Source organism: Canis lupus, chromosome 38 (genome assembly GCF_048164855.1).
Source record: "Canis lupus baileyi chromosome 38, mCanLup2.hap1, whole genome shotgun sequence".
NCBI classification, from domain to species: Eukaryota; Metazoa; Chordata; class Mammalia; order Carnivora; family Canidae; genus Canis; species Canis lupus.
The window spans coordinates 890,234-906,935 of NC_132875.1; the positions used below are offsets into that span (position 1 = coordinate 890,234).

Consider the following 16,702-nt stretch of genomic DNA (forward strand, 5'->3'; position numbering starts at 1 on the left):
ACTGCACTGAATAGAAAAAACAAGACCCATGACATTTGCTTTATACAATGGACCATGTGATCGAGGAGAGAGGAGAGCTGGGGATAATGGTAAGTACAATGGATTTGAGACTGAACCATCTAATTTGAAGGCTTCATTCCTCCATTTAATAACCAGATGAGCATTGGAAATTTGCTTTAATTTTGTTAAGCATATAATGGGGGTGGTAATGACTAACTTGCCTCTTTCAGAGAATTGTTATGTGACTCACTTTATATCTTAGTTACAAGTCATACATTTTATACTGAATCATTAATTTTGAGAATCAGAATGTAAAGGGCAGGGATCTGCTATGAGATAATTCCTCATAAAGCTAAGGTTGAACCTTTTAAAGAATGATTTGCAATGCATCATTTAAAAATCTCACATAAAATTGCTTGATGTTCCCATCCACTAATAATTTTCTTTGAGTACAGCAATAAACCCAAGTCCTTATAAACCTTATAAAAATAGCAGGTTTGGTGACATGGCCCCACTCATGGAAAAAAGAGCTCAACTAAAACATATTATTTCTCATTAAAATAAAAGAAAGTAGGAGCCAAGTGCCAGGACTGAACATACTATCTCCTTCACAGCCTTAATTAAACTATGAAGTTTAGTTCTTATATTTAAGGGACTGGAGTCCCATGATATCAATGAAAGTTCTATTTAACATCTAAATATATGCCAGTCATAGAAATTTTAGTGGATTATCTATGACATGGCTTCATTTCACTATTAAAAATTGCTGCATGTGCAACTGCAAATAGACCAGATAACTTGCCTTTGCCCATTATCTCTCCTCCCCTGTCATTCTCTGGTGAATGTAGCAATAGCTTGAGTATTTTCTATAGCTTAATTTTTTTTTTATCAATTGTAATTTGTCAAGAAACATAGGCTGCCTCTATTCTAAAACTTTACTCTTTGAATGAACCATTATCAAGCATTTCTATGGATAAGAGTTTCTAACAGGCATTGGGAACATAGAGGTGAACAAAGCAAGATGCCTATTCTCGAGGGATTTACAAAACAGAGGGCCCACTTTTCACATTACATATGTAATGAGAATATGCTAATGGCTCCTGTGCTTACAGTTGGCTTCATTCAAAATGCATAAATATAGGGGCAGCCCCGGTGGCTCAGTGGTTTAGCGCGGCCTTCACCCCGGGGCCGGATCCTGGAGACCCCGGATCGAGTACCACGTCGGGGTCCCTGCATGGAGCCTGCTTTCTCCTCTGCCTGTGTCTCTGCCTCTCTCTCCCTCTCTGTCTGTCATAAATAAATAAAATCTTTTAAAAAATGCATAAATGTGTATATGTATATATATAGATATGCATTTACCACTTTCCTCTGCATATATATATATATATATATATACTACAAGCAAAGTGATGTCAGTAACATTTGATTTTCTCATGAAAACAATGATTTTAAAAAACTGGAAGAATAGTTTGTTATTGCAAATACAGGTGACTTGAACCAGGACATTTGTAAATCAATCACTGAAAGAAAAGACATTTTTAAGTCTACATCGAAGGTTCCATTATATCATCTTTTCCCTTTTTCTGAAACAAATTAAAAGCCCCCCAAAGAGGCAGGCCACTCCAGGATGGTAGGTGGCAGGTTTAATAAGCAAAGGGAACTTACATACAAGGTTTGTCTTGGGCAACCATGGGATGGGCTTATCCTCTCACTCGCTAGAGTCTTAAAAGTTTATTTAGAGGCATTAACGGGATTCAGTCATGTATACTGGCCAGATGCTGTCAGCAGCACATCACTATGTCAAGGTTGGGTTCTTGGAACAAGGAGCCTCTTAGGAGGGAAAGGCAAGTAGAACCCATGTTCCAAGGACCAGGGAGGGGGTGTGAACCTCCCGTTACCCAGATCCAGCTCATGGGTCAACCAACATCACATCATCTTGATGACCTTCCCCAATTCTGTGTACTTCTTTTCACTCATCAGTTTGGACAACATCTTTGATTTTATTGTAGCTATTTTTCCAAGAATGAAAAAGCACTGGTCTAAAGGTATATGAGGTAAAGAGACAGAAATTTAGTCTCAAGAGAATGAAAGTCATTAGGTTTTCAGCAACAATTAATAATACAAAACTACTGGGAATTATTATCCTGTTTTTTTTTATTCTCCACCACCTTAATCATATCCTCCTGAATATAAACAGGTATTTATAATCTTGTACTAAGTTAAATGGCTGAACTCCATCAGGCATACAATGAGAACATATGTGAAGTCAGCTCCATATTTTAATAAAAGTATTTCATTCTATCCTACCATGAATGGGAGACCCTCACTAATCTTATGCAAGCTGATTTTTTAAAATGTGGACCAAATAGAATGGTTGCTTCCCAGATCAGGAAAAGTAAAAGAAATATTTCAGCTTCTTTCATTTCTTAAACTCTGGTCCCAAATTGTGAGCCTCTGTGCATCAGAGAATGTGCCTCATACCAGTATCATTCCAACACTTACCACTTTTCCTCTGCATGTAGTGACACATTTTAAAAGTTTCTTGGAAAAATAGATGAACTATTTCAATAGCACTAACAAGAACCTCAGGGATGGTCTATGCTGTGTAGCTGCTGAGAAGCGAGTCCTCTTCTGTTTTCTCAAGAATATCAACATGATATTCTGAATATAGCATGGCGGTGAAGAGCAAGGCTTTTGAAATAAAATAGAATATGGTTCAAATCACAGCACAACGTCTTACTAAAGATATGTCTTTAGACAAACTATTTAACCCTTAAAAGTCACAGTTTTCTCACTTATATAATAAGAATGATAATAATACCTATTGCTTAGGATTGTTATCAAGTAATATATATATACTGGAGACATTTATTACAATGTCTCATTATATAGTGCATGCCCAATAAGTAGAAAATTGTATTTTTGCTATTATTAATAAATATAATTGCCACTGTGAACATAAAAATGTTGTTTTATTATTAGAAGGAAAACTATGATTAATAAATGCAGCAAAGTTGTTGATAAAAGAAATATATCTAAAATTAAGAAGAATGAATTAGGTGCTCTTGTACTCACCAAGTCAGAAGCCACACATTTCCTTAATCCTGTGAATTTATGAAGGGCATTGTTATGAAATAATGCATGAATGTCAACACACCATGAGCTTTCTTTTTCTGTTTCCTATGCTTTTGTTTTTCCCTCAGTTTGGAATTTTCTTTGTTTAACGCATACACATACACACACACACACACACACACACACACACAGAGGTTACCTAGTAAAATTTCATTGACAATCTAGAGTAGAGTGGGTTTAATCATAGGCTTTCAAGCAAAGTAATAAAGTGATCAGATCTAAGTTTTGCGAAATAGCTCAGCCTCAGTTGGGAGAGCAGCTTGAAGCAAGAGAGAGTTTTAGCCATATCAAGTTTTAGGGACACTGATAATATCTAGGCAAGGATTAAATAATACAAAAAGTGGAGAGAACAGGCAAGAAAACTATGTAACCCTTTCCCCTGCTGGAGACTTTTACATATCAGTTCTCTAACAATGTTGTACTTGGGAAAGTACAGTTAACCCTCAAAAGAGATCAAAAAGAGTAGAATCATTCAATACTGTTGACCAGCTGACTGGAACATTCAGAACACAGCATGGCCATATTGGTTTACTCATCCGAGGAGGATTTATTGATGTTGTTGCTTAATTCACACAATATGCTTAATTACGTTGAGAACAACAAAGAGGAGGTTTTTTTTTAATTATGAAAAAAATACTGATTAATTAATGAAGTTATATTGCTTTACTTTTTTTTTAAGGCCAAGTTTTAAATTTTGTTTTTTGCATTGCAGTATTATTCAATGATCTTCTTGGCCTAAGAATCTTTGCCATAGTTTTTAACCACCTCACAATTGTAGCCAACTACTTTGTTAGGTTTCCTCCCCTGTCAATTTTACAAAATTTTACAATTTTCCCAGCCATTCTCCTAGTTTCTTATGGTCAACAAATTAATGAGGTTGATTCGGTCTTGAGCCCAGTGGCCTCCACTCATTTCACACATCACTGATGGTTGCAAGCACACAAAGATGGCCTTGGCTCGTTACTGACCCAGACATGGAATTCCAGTTGCATAGCACTGCTAAGGTGCAAACAGAGCAGGTGAGTCATAAGAGAACCTGCTGAAATAGGTCTATACAGCTATTTATCAATAATGAACACTCAATTTAGGGATAGCATTATTTTTAACTATATCCATTGGTAGTACCAAGGAGAGAACAGAATCTTAAAGATGATTTTTCACTATATCTTACAAATACTTTGACATTATTAAAATTAAAAGTTGACCCAGATCATTTCCACAGAATGAATTTATATTGACTACACTGAATGGCAGAAAGCTGAATTAACAAAGTCAGATCCAACAATATGTCAAATTGGATAAAGAGTAAAAGAAACTATTGAATGCAGTTATTAGTGAATTTTGTTTCTTGGTGACCTCTGGAAGACCAGTTTGAGTAAAAGGATAATGGGAAAAGGCAGATCACAGAGAGTTGAGAATGAAAAGTCACCAACACCTGTGTAGACTTCCAATAATTAGATCTTACTTGAGGTCCTTGGTCTTATAAAAAAAGATTTTAGCTTGACCCCAGTGTTTTTTTATCGCTTCCTTTATCTCTTTGTTCCTCAGGCTATAAATGATGGGGTTGAAGAAGGGAGACAAAACTGCAAAGGCCAGAGCAATGACTGTATCCCAGAATAAGGAGTAGGTGGCAGAGAAGCGTAGGTACATGAGGGCCACATTGCCAAAAAAAAGCAAAAAAACAGTGAGGTGGGAGACGCACGTGGAAAACGCCTTGCGTCGGCCTTCAGCTGACCTAATATGTAGAATTACAGCCACAATACCAACATAGGACATGAAAATGAGCATTATAGCTGTAATAATCTCCACCGCATGGACAATATCCACTACCTGAATCATGACGATGGCTTGTGTGTCTGTGCAGGCCAAGCGTAGCACGGGGAGGAAGTCACAGAAGATGTGCTCAAGATGATTAGAGCCACAAAATGGCAGTGTGGAGATCCAGGCAATCTCAGGGAGAGGCGTGATAAAGCCACAAACACAGCAACTTAAAGTCAGTTGGGCACACAGCCTGGGGGTCATGGTAGTGGGATAATGAAGAGGGCTGCAGATGGCCAGGTAGCGGTCAAAGGCCATTGCTGTCAACAGACAAACCTCACTGATGCCAGTGGAATGGAAGAAGTACATCTGCAGGAGACAACCATTTAAGGAAATGCTCTTCCTCTCACTCAGCAGGCTGGCAAGCATCTTTGGGATGGTCGCTGTGGTGTACCAGATTTCCAGGAAAGAAAGGGCGCTGATGAAGAAGTACATGGGCGTGTGGAGGTGAGCGTTCAGCTGGACCACTGTGATGATGACCAGGTTGCCGAAGACAATGAAAGTGTAAATGAAGAGCAGGGGAACAAAACAGGAGACAGAGCTTCCCCAGGAACAAGGGAAGGCGGAGAAGATGAACTCCTGAGTGGTGCTTTGATTGGGGCTCTCCATTTTCTAGTTGAAAACAAGCACTTCCAACTCCCAGCGCACTCAACCTTGTGGGAGATGCCTACTAGTGGCCCAGAGGGAATGTGCTTACCAAATGCCAGCTCAGCTCTATGAGGATCCCTGCACTGGGGATGCAGAGGAAGACAAAGGACAAAGGAAGCAGCCCATACTCTGTAGATGTTTACAACTAAAGTTATAGTGTGGGAAAATATCCAGTCAGAAAGTAGAGTCAGTATTTTAGACCAATGAGTCTCTAATTTTAGGATCCTTCAGAACCATATGGAGGGCTTGTTAAAGCTCAGATTGCTGGTCTACCCTGAGAGTTTCTAATTCAGTAGATCCTGGAAAAGGCCAAATAATTCACATGTCTAACACATTTCTGGGTGATTCTAATCCTACTGGTTAGGGGGACCTCATTTAAAAATCATTATGTTTAGACAAAGAAAGAACTAGACAAGGCAGTGAAGGAACAAGGTGATTTTTTTCCCCCTGTATTCAGGTCACACTGATTCCCTGACAACTTCCCCACAATGGTTTCAGGATTCTTTCTTCAAGCTCCCAGGTCCTCATCTGATTCTTTACATATGATTTAATTGAGTATTTTGATGGCAAAGACAAACCATCACTGGTGAATTTCACCCACTTCCTTCCCTTTCTTCTCTAACACATCCCCTTTCTCTATCTCCATATATATGTATAATATCATAATATGTATATGTGACAATTGTTCAGACAATATTCAGGGGAGACAAATGATAGCAATTTTTACATGTTTTCTTTTTTTTTTTTAAGGTAGGCCATACTACCTTCTTCATTTCCTTCCCTTCTCCCTTTTCTAGGAAATGGATCTCAAATGTGTTTTATACCAGAAGGCTTTGGTCAAATGCCATAACTAATGGAAAGTAACTATGTGAAGCCAAAAATGCAGATAGGTGCTCTAGTGGGATTGCAGGGGGCACTGGAATGGAGAGAGAAGCTGCAGGCTCTGTGGAACACGATGTAAACAACACATCGCAGGTATGGTCTTATTAATTTATTCCCTTTTCAGAATCATTTGTTTTATTTTCTTCACTGATTCTCTCTTCTTTATTTTATTTTTTATTTTTATTTATTTTTTGATTCTCTCTTCTGCTATCAGATGTGCGCAAATCTTATCTTGAGAGGGAATTACTGTCTCTACACAGACAGTTCCTCTCCTTCGTACCAACATCATTTCCCCCTAATAAGTGGATATATATTTACTGTCTTCATTCCCTCCTGAATCCCTTTAAATCAATGATCTGCTCTCAATGCTCCATATCTCTTTTCTTAAAGTGTATTAGTGGCTTTCTGATTAAACACTCAATGGCTTCCATCTCTCCTCATTGCCACTGACCTCCAAAGGTCAATCAGGTGATTGACCTGATTCTTGAAAATCTTTTCTTTTTTGCCTTTTGACGCCACACTATCCTGATTTGTCTCAGTACCTATTTTGCCTTCCACATACCCCCCAATTTCTATCTTTGTTCTTTTATTTCTAACTCCATTTTTTTTTTTTTTACACAGAGATCTTATTTACTCAAAACTGTTGATCAACTTATATTGGCTTCCTACTCTCATTAACTGATGTGACTCCAGGATTCCTTATTTTGGATCTCTCTCTGGACCCTCACATTTTCTTCAGAACCTTCCCACTTAGAGGCCTCACCTTGACCCAAACATGCAGACTCCACCTGTTACAGGCTGAAATATGTCCTCCCGAAGTTCACATGTTGAAGTTCTAACCCCTGGTACCTCAGAATGTGACTCTACTTGGAGAGAGAGTCTTCAAGGATATAATTAAATCAAATGAGGACAGTAGCATAGGCCCCAATCTGATATGACCAGTGATCATCTGAGAAGAGAAACTGTAGACTGACTCAGTTTCAGTGGGAGGACCATAGAAAGACTCAGGGAGAAGGCGGTCTCATACAAAACATAGAGAAAGGCCTCAGAAGAAAGCAACTCTGCCCAAACATAGATCTCAGACTTCCAGCGAGTGTGCCCCCATTGTCCCTTGCTGAATTTCTTATTTTTATTTATCTAGATACCAGCATCACTCATTTTATATCCACTGTGCCCTCATTTCTCAAACCCAATTAATCATCAATCTCTGCTTAATTTTTTTCTTGTTCCACCATCAATATCTTTTATTTCCATTGCCGTCACCCAAATTTGATGCCTACTCATAATGCTTAGAGCTTTGTAACAGGTTTCCAGAGGTCTTACATCTCATACAAGCTTCCATCCCCTCAAAGTTTGTCTGGCTAGAACATCAGTTTGCTAGTGTGACCTCCTTCCATCCTCCAATTGAGTTTCACATTCTCACCATTCTCTTCTTCCAAGATGGCTCAGCTTTAAAAAGGTATCAAGTCCTCTAGGAAGACACTTTCCTAATCACTGAAATAGGAGATCATAAACTGCCTTTTCTATATATATATATATATATATTCATATATATATATGAATGACAATATATAAATATATATATAGTTGACACACACACACACACACATATATATATATATATATGCCTATCGATGATCATATCTATCTATGCCTTTTAAAATATTTTTCCTTAGGTGCTTTGATTTTTCATATGCATATCTATTTTTTCCATAAGTTTTGATGTCCCCAGTGGTCATCATCACCACATCTTCTAACTGTGGCCCTCAGGGCAGGGTTGTACAGATTGAACCAAGCTACTAGTTCAAGAAGGTGCCTCTGAGCAGACCCAGACCTAATTCTCTAATCTCCTGAAAAGATATGGTCAAGCCAAAAAAGGGATAAGGAAGATCTAAACCTGAAAGGAAAACCATTAGACTTTCCCCCACTGAACTCTCCTCTATCTAAAACTAGTGATTGTAAATCCAGTGCAAATGTTAATGGTGTTTGTGCTGAACAGCTGACTGTAAATCTCACTTGATTCCAGAAACATTGACTCTTGAAACATTTCAGAAATCAATCACAATGTTCATTTGTGGTTTTAAATCAACCACTTGAGCCTTGACCCCATTTCCTGGGGAATTTTAATATTTAAAATTTAGTCCTTGATACTAACTTGCCCTATAATATTTTTCATGCTAATTCCTCCTTGCTCAAAATCTTCTCAACAGTTATTCACAGTGTCTGCATGCACACTAGGGTTATCTATTCTTATGCAGGTGGATTATTCTTTCTCTAGATATCTTCAATTCCCCCAAATTAGTTAATTCACTGACCTTGCTGCTGTTGGCTTCCAAAGTCGGACAAACATAGATGAAGATTCTATATTTCCCTGCCCTGATGTGGCCATCAACCTCCCTTGCTCTCCTGCTATGTCCCTACCCTGAGTCTTCCATCTAAACTGTATTTCCTTCACCAGTCAGTGATATATATAGACCTGATGCTCCCTAGCGTTTCTCCCTACCCTCCCATTTGTGTGTATATGTGTATCTTTTCCTGATCATAACTAGAATGGGAAGATAGACTCTCTTGAGGATTTTACATAAACTAATTAAGATAAGAAAACAATTGTTCCCAGGATGGCTCCAATTAGGAAAAACAATTCAGCTTGGCAATTAGGAGAATCCCAGTTCTGGGGACAAATGAGAGAGTCTGGGAGACTGATGCATTGGAATAAATGTATTTTTAAAAACTTCCTTTTTCTGTAGTAATTCTGGTTAGATTGGCTGTTAATTGAATCAAAATGCTGAAAATCCAAGACTCAGATTTGAAAGAAGTTGATACAGCAGGGCATTTGTGGAATAGTGAAAAGTGAGATCTAAACTCCTGATTACTTATATCCAGGCCAAACTTAGGAAACAGCAGCCCTGCTTTTAAGCCATAAGATATTCCATTCTCTCTTTGAACTTCTCCTTCCTCGGGTCATGGGATAAGCTCTTTTTTAAAAAGTTCTAGTTTTGAGATGCCTGGGTGGCTCAGTGGTTGAGCGTCTGCCTTGCATGATCCTGGGATCCGGGATCAAGTCTCACGTTGGGCTCCTTTGCAGGGAGCCTGCTTCTCCCTCTGCCTGTGTCTCTGCCTCTGTGTGTGTGTGTGTGTCTCTCATGAATAAATAAATAAAAGAAAAAAAGTTCTAGTTTTGTTATTGAAAACAACTATTGTAAACCCAAATCTGAATTTTAGGAAATTATATTTTCTTTTGGAATATTTCACGTGGGAATTAGCAGTTAAAAATATATTTTCCTAAAAATTCCATGTTCACATTGACAAGTTCAACTTGATGCTAACACTGCACTTCAAAAGATGACTGCTTACTGATTCTTACTTTATAATTAAACTACAATTTATACTAGTATCAGGAATGTTCTTTGCTTATCTGATCCCAAATTGACAAGTCATTCTCTTGGACTTTTCCTTATGGTTGCAAAATAGATCTCTAAATATCAAGCATCATTTGCATGCTCAGGGCAGAAAATTTTGTGACTGAGAGTCTATCAACAAAAGCTCTCCCAGAAATCCTAGCAAATTATTGCCAACATCTTGATGGTGAGAACCCCTTAACAGAGGTCAGCAAAGAATAATAGGTTTAGCAATGAGTCTTGCATTAAACAACTGAGTCAACAGTATCTGCCATATCCTTTCTCACCTTAAAATATTACTCTGAAAATTAAATTGAAATTTAAAATCCTACACAATTTTAAGCATTGTATTTATTTATAAGACTCCATGAAAGACATTGTTTATTACATAGAAACACTTTTACACTTGAAAACCAACAATGACATTTAATTCTGTTTCACCAGTTCCAAACTCAGGTAATGATTACCTTCAAATAGTATATGAAGTCATGTCTAAGAAACTTATATAGTTGCAGTCATTTGAGATTTATTGAAAAAAAAAACTCACTATTTTCATAAATTATATGAAATTATAATATGAAAGTATATCTCATTTTTTAATATTTTGAAACATTACAACAACACTGAAATATGTAGTTACTTATTTAGTGGTTGAAATTTTATAAAACACAGGGCTCAATAGAAAAATTGGTGACACATAATATTTAAGAGTTAAAAAGAGCTGCTCTGGTTATTAAATATTAATAAATTATTAAACAAATTATTCCAGTGATTCTCAAATAAATGTATGTCTGCATTTTGTTTTGTTTTGTCTGCTTAGACTGACAAAGAATACAATGAGTGATATACACTGCATGGAGTAATGTGTTGAAATATAAACCCTCAATATTGCTGGCTGTATAGATTTTTACAATATTTAGAATGGTGATTTGGAATTATCTATTTCATTTTTAAACCATGAATACCATCAAATATTGCAGCTATATTTCGGGAATCAATCTTACAATAATATTGCAATGTGCAAACTTGTATGTAGTTTTTCACTGTGGCCTTTTCTATGATTAAAAGTGATTAAAATAAACTCAAATTTGCAGCAAATAGACATTAAATAAGTAACAGATGGGACAACTATAACTATAATACAAAACATGCTGCAGTTATTTTATGTGGAAATAATAGATCTCTGTGCTGTGACTTGGAGAGACATAAATGTGTTATTAACTCAGAAAATGTAACACTAATGGCTGTGATCTGCTTTTGTAAAAGAAAAGGGATTATATCTGAATTTATATTGAAATTTATTTTTAATTTCCTTTGTTTTCATTCTTCCTCTATTTTTTCCTATACAGCTATTTTGTTTTGTTTAGCTTTAAGATATCTTTTGTATGTATGTTTTCTTGAAAGACATACATTTGCATTTTATGTACATGTACTTTTTGTTTATATCAATTGTATTGAATTGATTTCATTGCATTGCTGTTTTCTTCAGTCAGCATTATTTTTTTAGTTATTTATGTTTCTTTGTGTTCATTAAGTTTATAGTACCTAACACCTATATGACCCTCTGAAGTATTCACTCATCATATTTTAAGTATTTCTTTTCCCATACTAGGTCACCGATTGCTACCAACTTCCCAACACCCAAACAACATCTTCACATATATTAATTTCTTTAGGACATATTCCTAGGGACAGGATTACTAGGACAAAATACACTTGAATTTAAGTTCTACCAGATTTTTCTGCAAAATATCTACACCAGTTTACATTCACAGCTGGGTATGTGTGTTTTTTTGTCTCTGCATCCCCTCCAACTCTGACCCTTAACAAAGAATTTAAGCATCACTTCATGTACTCAGGAGCCTTTTGCATTTATCATCTTTTAAATTACTTGTCTAGATCAGTTGCTGATTTTCTTTTTTTTTTTTTAAGATTTTATTTATTTATTCATGATAGTCACACAGAGAGAGACAGAGAGGCAGAGACACAGGCAGAGGGAGGAGCAGGCTCCATGCAGGGAGCCCGATGTGGGATTCAATCCCGTGTCTCCAGGATCGCGCCCCAGGCCAAAGGCAGGCGCCAAACCGCTGCGCTACCCAGGGATCCCAGTTGCTGATTTTCTTTAAGTTCTTTTTCTATTTTCTTGGTTTTTTAAAGAAGTCTTTTTCTTTAAGTATAAGGATTTTTCTCACTGAAAACAAACTAAATAATTATGCAATAAGGAATGATATTATGGCTTCAGACAAAGACACACCAGATTACCTAACATAGCAGTTTCTAGTTAGAAAGCATCGTAGAGAGTTCATATGAATTTTGTATTATGTTTGTACTAACACAAAACATTTTGCTTATGTACATACAGCAAGTAATAAGAATAAAAAAGGAGAATTTCTACAATGCCTCAATATGTTGTGTATATTTCTTATTTTCACATGGCTTGAAGAGCTTTTTTATTGAACTTTTATTCTACCTTAAAATATTTTTAATGTTCTAACTTTATTTTCAAGCACTGATCAAGTGTTAGGTGACTATAAGCCACAAAAATGATGAAGACAATGGTATAGAAAAGAGAATGTAACTTCCAAAGAATGGCTCTCCATATCTCTTCACCTCCCCTTCAACACCTAAATAATGTTTCTAAATAATCAAAAATTTCCTTAATGTGTAAAATTTCTTTTTTACACACACAGACACATTCACACACACACACAATCAGGTAGCATGGTTAAGTAACCACACCTTTGATGCAAGTAATCTTTCTGAAAATGATAGAATTAAAAAAAATTAAGAATACAATTCTAAAATACTTACAACCTAAAACAAGATCTTAAGATTCAAATAATAAGCACCAGTTACTAAATTTATGCCATCCCAGGCTGGTGCAATGACAAAATGCCCACAAGGCAGACATTAAAACAATAATCATTTAGTCTCATACTCGTAAGTCTGTTCATCTGCTGCAACAAGATGAGTTAGGCTGGACTCCTGGCTCTCGGTTCTGGTTCTGGACTCTAGACACCAGGCTTCGGGCAGGTTGGGTTCAGGTCTGCTCCACATGTCTCTCATTCTCTGAACCAGAGACTCTCAGTGACATGGCCTCATGTGTCCAATGTTGCAAGAGAAGCAGCTACTGAGGACAAATCCAACTATAAAGGCACAGATTTGATCTCCATTGGCATCCCAATCATCAAATAAAGAAAAAGGCTGATCCAGTGTTGTGGGGCAGGAAAGTATACGGTACCTGCCATGAATCCACTCATTGCAAATTTGTCAGTTATAATTCTGTTACAGGGGTGTGAAGAACCAGGACCAACTCAATTTACCACGGAAATTTATCACTCTATTATGGTCCAATTTCAACTTGTCAGTGATAGAATTGACAGCTCCACAGAATAAGCAGATTTCTTATTTAATCTATATCAACTGCTATTAGAGTTGTATTGAAAGTGCCACATTAATGCATTACCAGTGCAAACTTTATAAAAATAGTATCTTTACCAACAGCTATAAATATATCTGCACATTTTACTTTAATAAGTCAGCTTCTTGAAATTTATCTTGAAAAAGAAGTTCTTGAAAATGAAAAGAACTTTATGTGAAAAAATTACAGTTGCCATATTTATAAGAATGATGATAGTCAGGAAGCAATATAGAGGGTCAAAATAGAGAAATAACTTGTACATCCAATCAGTAAAATATTTTGTCATATTTAAGCTGATTGATATAAGTACTTTGTAGTAACATGGATAAATTTCAGCATATAATTTTGAGTTCTAAAATATTTATTACCAAGTCACATAGGTATTATATTAAAACCACTACATAAATTATATATTTTAGCTCTGATATGGTAGGGAAGATAGACGATTTCTTAAGAGAGATGAATTAAATCATCAATAAATTTCATTGACTATAAAGGTAGATAAATGCATTTATTATAATAAATCTTAACACTCTTGCACTGATCCTACATAAGATGGTAAGTTCCCACAGGTAGGGATCTGATTTTCTCAACTGCTCTTTATTGTAGTTAACATAATACCAAATGCAGTCCATGATGCTCCCGTTCGTGACAGCATCACATGCAGAGCACACACGTACACAGATCTCAGAATACCAGCAAGCCTGACAAGAAAGGAAACAAAGGTAGGGCATCAAGTCTACAATCTGGGTGCCGGGAACTCTCACTTATGCTTAATGTCCAGTAACTGCCTAAAAGAACTTGAACAAGTCATCTTAATGTCATGGGGAGTGAGCTGCATGGGCTCCATCAGGTCACTGGGAGCTTTGTAAAGAGATGGCATTAAAAGGCAATACCTGTATGATTAATATTGATAAAATTAATCATTTTAAAGTAAAAGAGTAAATTAAAATCAATTAAAATCAAACAAAATGGGGTGTCTTGAGTGGCTTAGTCATTTAAGCATCCTACTCTTGGTTTTAGCTGGGGTCATGATCTCGGGGTTGTGAGATTGAGTCCTGCATGGAGCTATGCACTGAGCAGGGAGCCTGCTTCTCTCCCCCTCTCTCTCCCCTTCTCTCTCTCTAAAAATATAAATAAACAAATACATAAAATCTTAAGCATCAAATAAGATGGGAGATACAAGAAAGAAAACAGTCCACTGATCCTAAAAAGTAAGGAGTGGAATTGGTATGTTTGTCATCTCTGTGAGTTCTCAGAGAACTTCATCAGTCTACCTACCAGCTCGTGGAGAAGAAATTTGGACTAATTGAGTAATTATTTTAAGTTCTACTGTCTGTGGGGCTGATATTTCATGAAAGCTCCATTTGTGTAGAGGACGCGTGTGTAAGTCACCTACCAGGTACATTAAACACCTTTTGAGGGCAAAGGAGTTTCTTAATAGCATCTTTCATATCCTTATTTCTCAGACTGTATATAATGGGATTGAAAAAGGGGGCGAGGACAGAGAAGGTCAGAGCAATGGCAGCATCCCAGAATGGTGTATACGTGGCAGAGAATCTAAGATACATGAGGGCCACGCTGCCGAAAAATAGCAGGAAGACAGCAATGTGGGCGGCACAGGTGGAGAAGGCCTTTTTACGGCCCTCTGCAGAAGGGATGCCCAGGATCACGGTGACAATTCTGATGTAGGAAAGGGAAATGATCAGACCTGTTATCAGAATGGCCAGAGCATGAATCACATCTTGCACCAGGATCACAGAGGCATCAGTACAGGCTAAACGTAATAACGGTGTGAAGTCACAGAAGATCTGATGGATTTGGTTGGGGCCACAGAAGGGCAGAGTAGAAATCCACACAATCTCAGGTAGAAGGATGAGGAGACCAAAGATACAAGAGCCTGCAGAGAGCTGAGCACACAGCCGAGGGGTCATGATGGTCAGGTAGCGGAGTGGGTTGCAGATGGCCACGTACCTGTCAATGGCCATGACAGTCAGCAGGGCTCCTTCAGTGTTCCCAAGGGAATGGAAGAAGTACATCTGCAGGAGGCAGCCGGTCATGGAGATGGTCTTCTTCTCACTGATCAGGTTGGAGAGCATCTTGGGGATGGTGGCTGTGGTGTACCAGACCTCCAGGAAGGAGAAGGTGCTGATGAAGTTGTACATAGGGTTGTGGAGGCGGGCATCCATCCTGACCGCAAAGAAGATCAATAGATTCCCAACGACAACAAAGGCGTAGATGAAGAGTAAGGGGAAGAAGTACAGGAGGCCACCATCCTGGAGCTGGGGGAAGCCAGTGAAGACAAATTCCATCACTGCTGACAGATTTGCACCCTCCATGTGCCCAGCAGAGCTCCCTGTGAATGCAGGAGAGGTTATGCCCAACTAACAGAGAAGGGAATCAATACAGTATAACCCTAAATATTATTTCGGTGCCTGGTGCTTTGTGTTCCAACATTTCCCAGGTTCAAAATAACCAGTGACTTGCCTGTATCTGTGATCTTTTTATTTAGGACACAGCATAGCATAATGATTAACGAATAGCAGGGGTTCCAATCAAACATATGAGCCTGAATTCTCATCCTGCCACATATTATTTGGATGATAATGAGCCAGTTACACAATGTCTCCGAGGCTTAGCATCTCCTTCGGTAGCTGAAAACATATTAGTGCAACCAGAGTTGTGAGTATTAAATAAATTAATGTCTCAAAGTCCCTGGCATTGATGCTTAATGTCTGTTATCATTTCCTTCCTAGATCAGCTTTCTTAATATTAGCACCATTTTGTTCAGATCTTGTTCACTCCTCAACCATTTGCTGTGTGAATCCCCTCTTTACTGGCGCTTACAGAAGCCATTCTGTCCTGTGTGTCAGGGACATGATAACTGTAAAACAATGGAGAGTTTCAGTTATTATATTATGTCCATACTTTTGTGCCAGAAACTCCTGATTACTGCTCTTTGAAGATTTTCTCCCTTGGCTCTCATGAAACCCCACTCCAGCTGTTCCTAGACAGCTGTTCTAGGAACTGTTCCTGTTCCTAGACAGTAGCCTCCTCTCAGCTGTGTGTTATATCATTGTTTCCTAATTTTATGTATTATGGACCAATCTTCTCTGCTCATTCAGTACATGGCTATATACTGCAAGGTCCTGCTATGGACCCTAAGATCATGTTCCTCTACACTCCGTTGATGAACACATAGTTGTCAAACCTCTGTCTCCAGCACAGGTGTGTTTCCCAGACTTCAGACCCACATATCCGCCCCCCACCCCCCGCCACCTGCCACTCTCTCCCGCACTATGGTGGTTTTCATGGTTCGCTGCCACCTCCCTGGGATCGTTGGCTTTGTGAATGGCAACCCTCTTCTTGGAAGGCCTTCAGACTCACTTTTCTTCACTGG

The 16,702-nt window shown here is 37.8% G+C and overlaps 2 protein-coding genes across 2 annotated transcripts; both read right to left on the reverse strand.

Annotated features, from left to right (window-relative positions):
* Positions 1–4,596: 4,596 nt before the first annotated feature.
* LOC140626882 (olfactory receptor 6K2-like) lies at positions 4,597–5,562 on the reverse strand. Its single transcript, XM_072814690.1, has one exon. The coding sequence runs from the start codon at positions 5,560–5,562 to the stop codon at positions 4,597–4,599; it is 966 nt and encodes a 321-aa protein (XP_072670791.1).
* A 9,131-nt stretch (positions 5,563–14,693) lies between these two features.
* Positions 14,694–15,680, reverse strand: LOC140626873 (olfactory receptor 6K3-like). The gene has a single exon (XM_072814635.1). The coding sequence runs from the start codon at positions 15,639–15,641 to the stop codon at positions 14,694–14,696; it is 948 nt and encodes a 315-aa protein (XP_072670736.1). The 5' UTR covers positions 15,642–15,680.
* Positions 15,681–16,702: the final 1,022 nt, after the last annotated feature.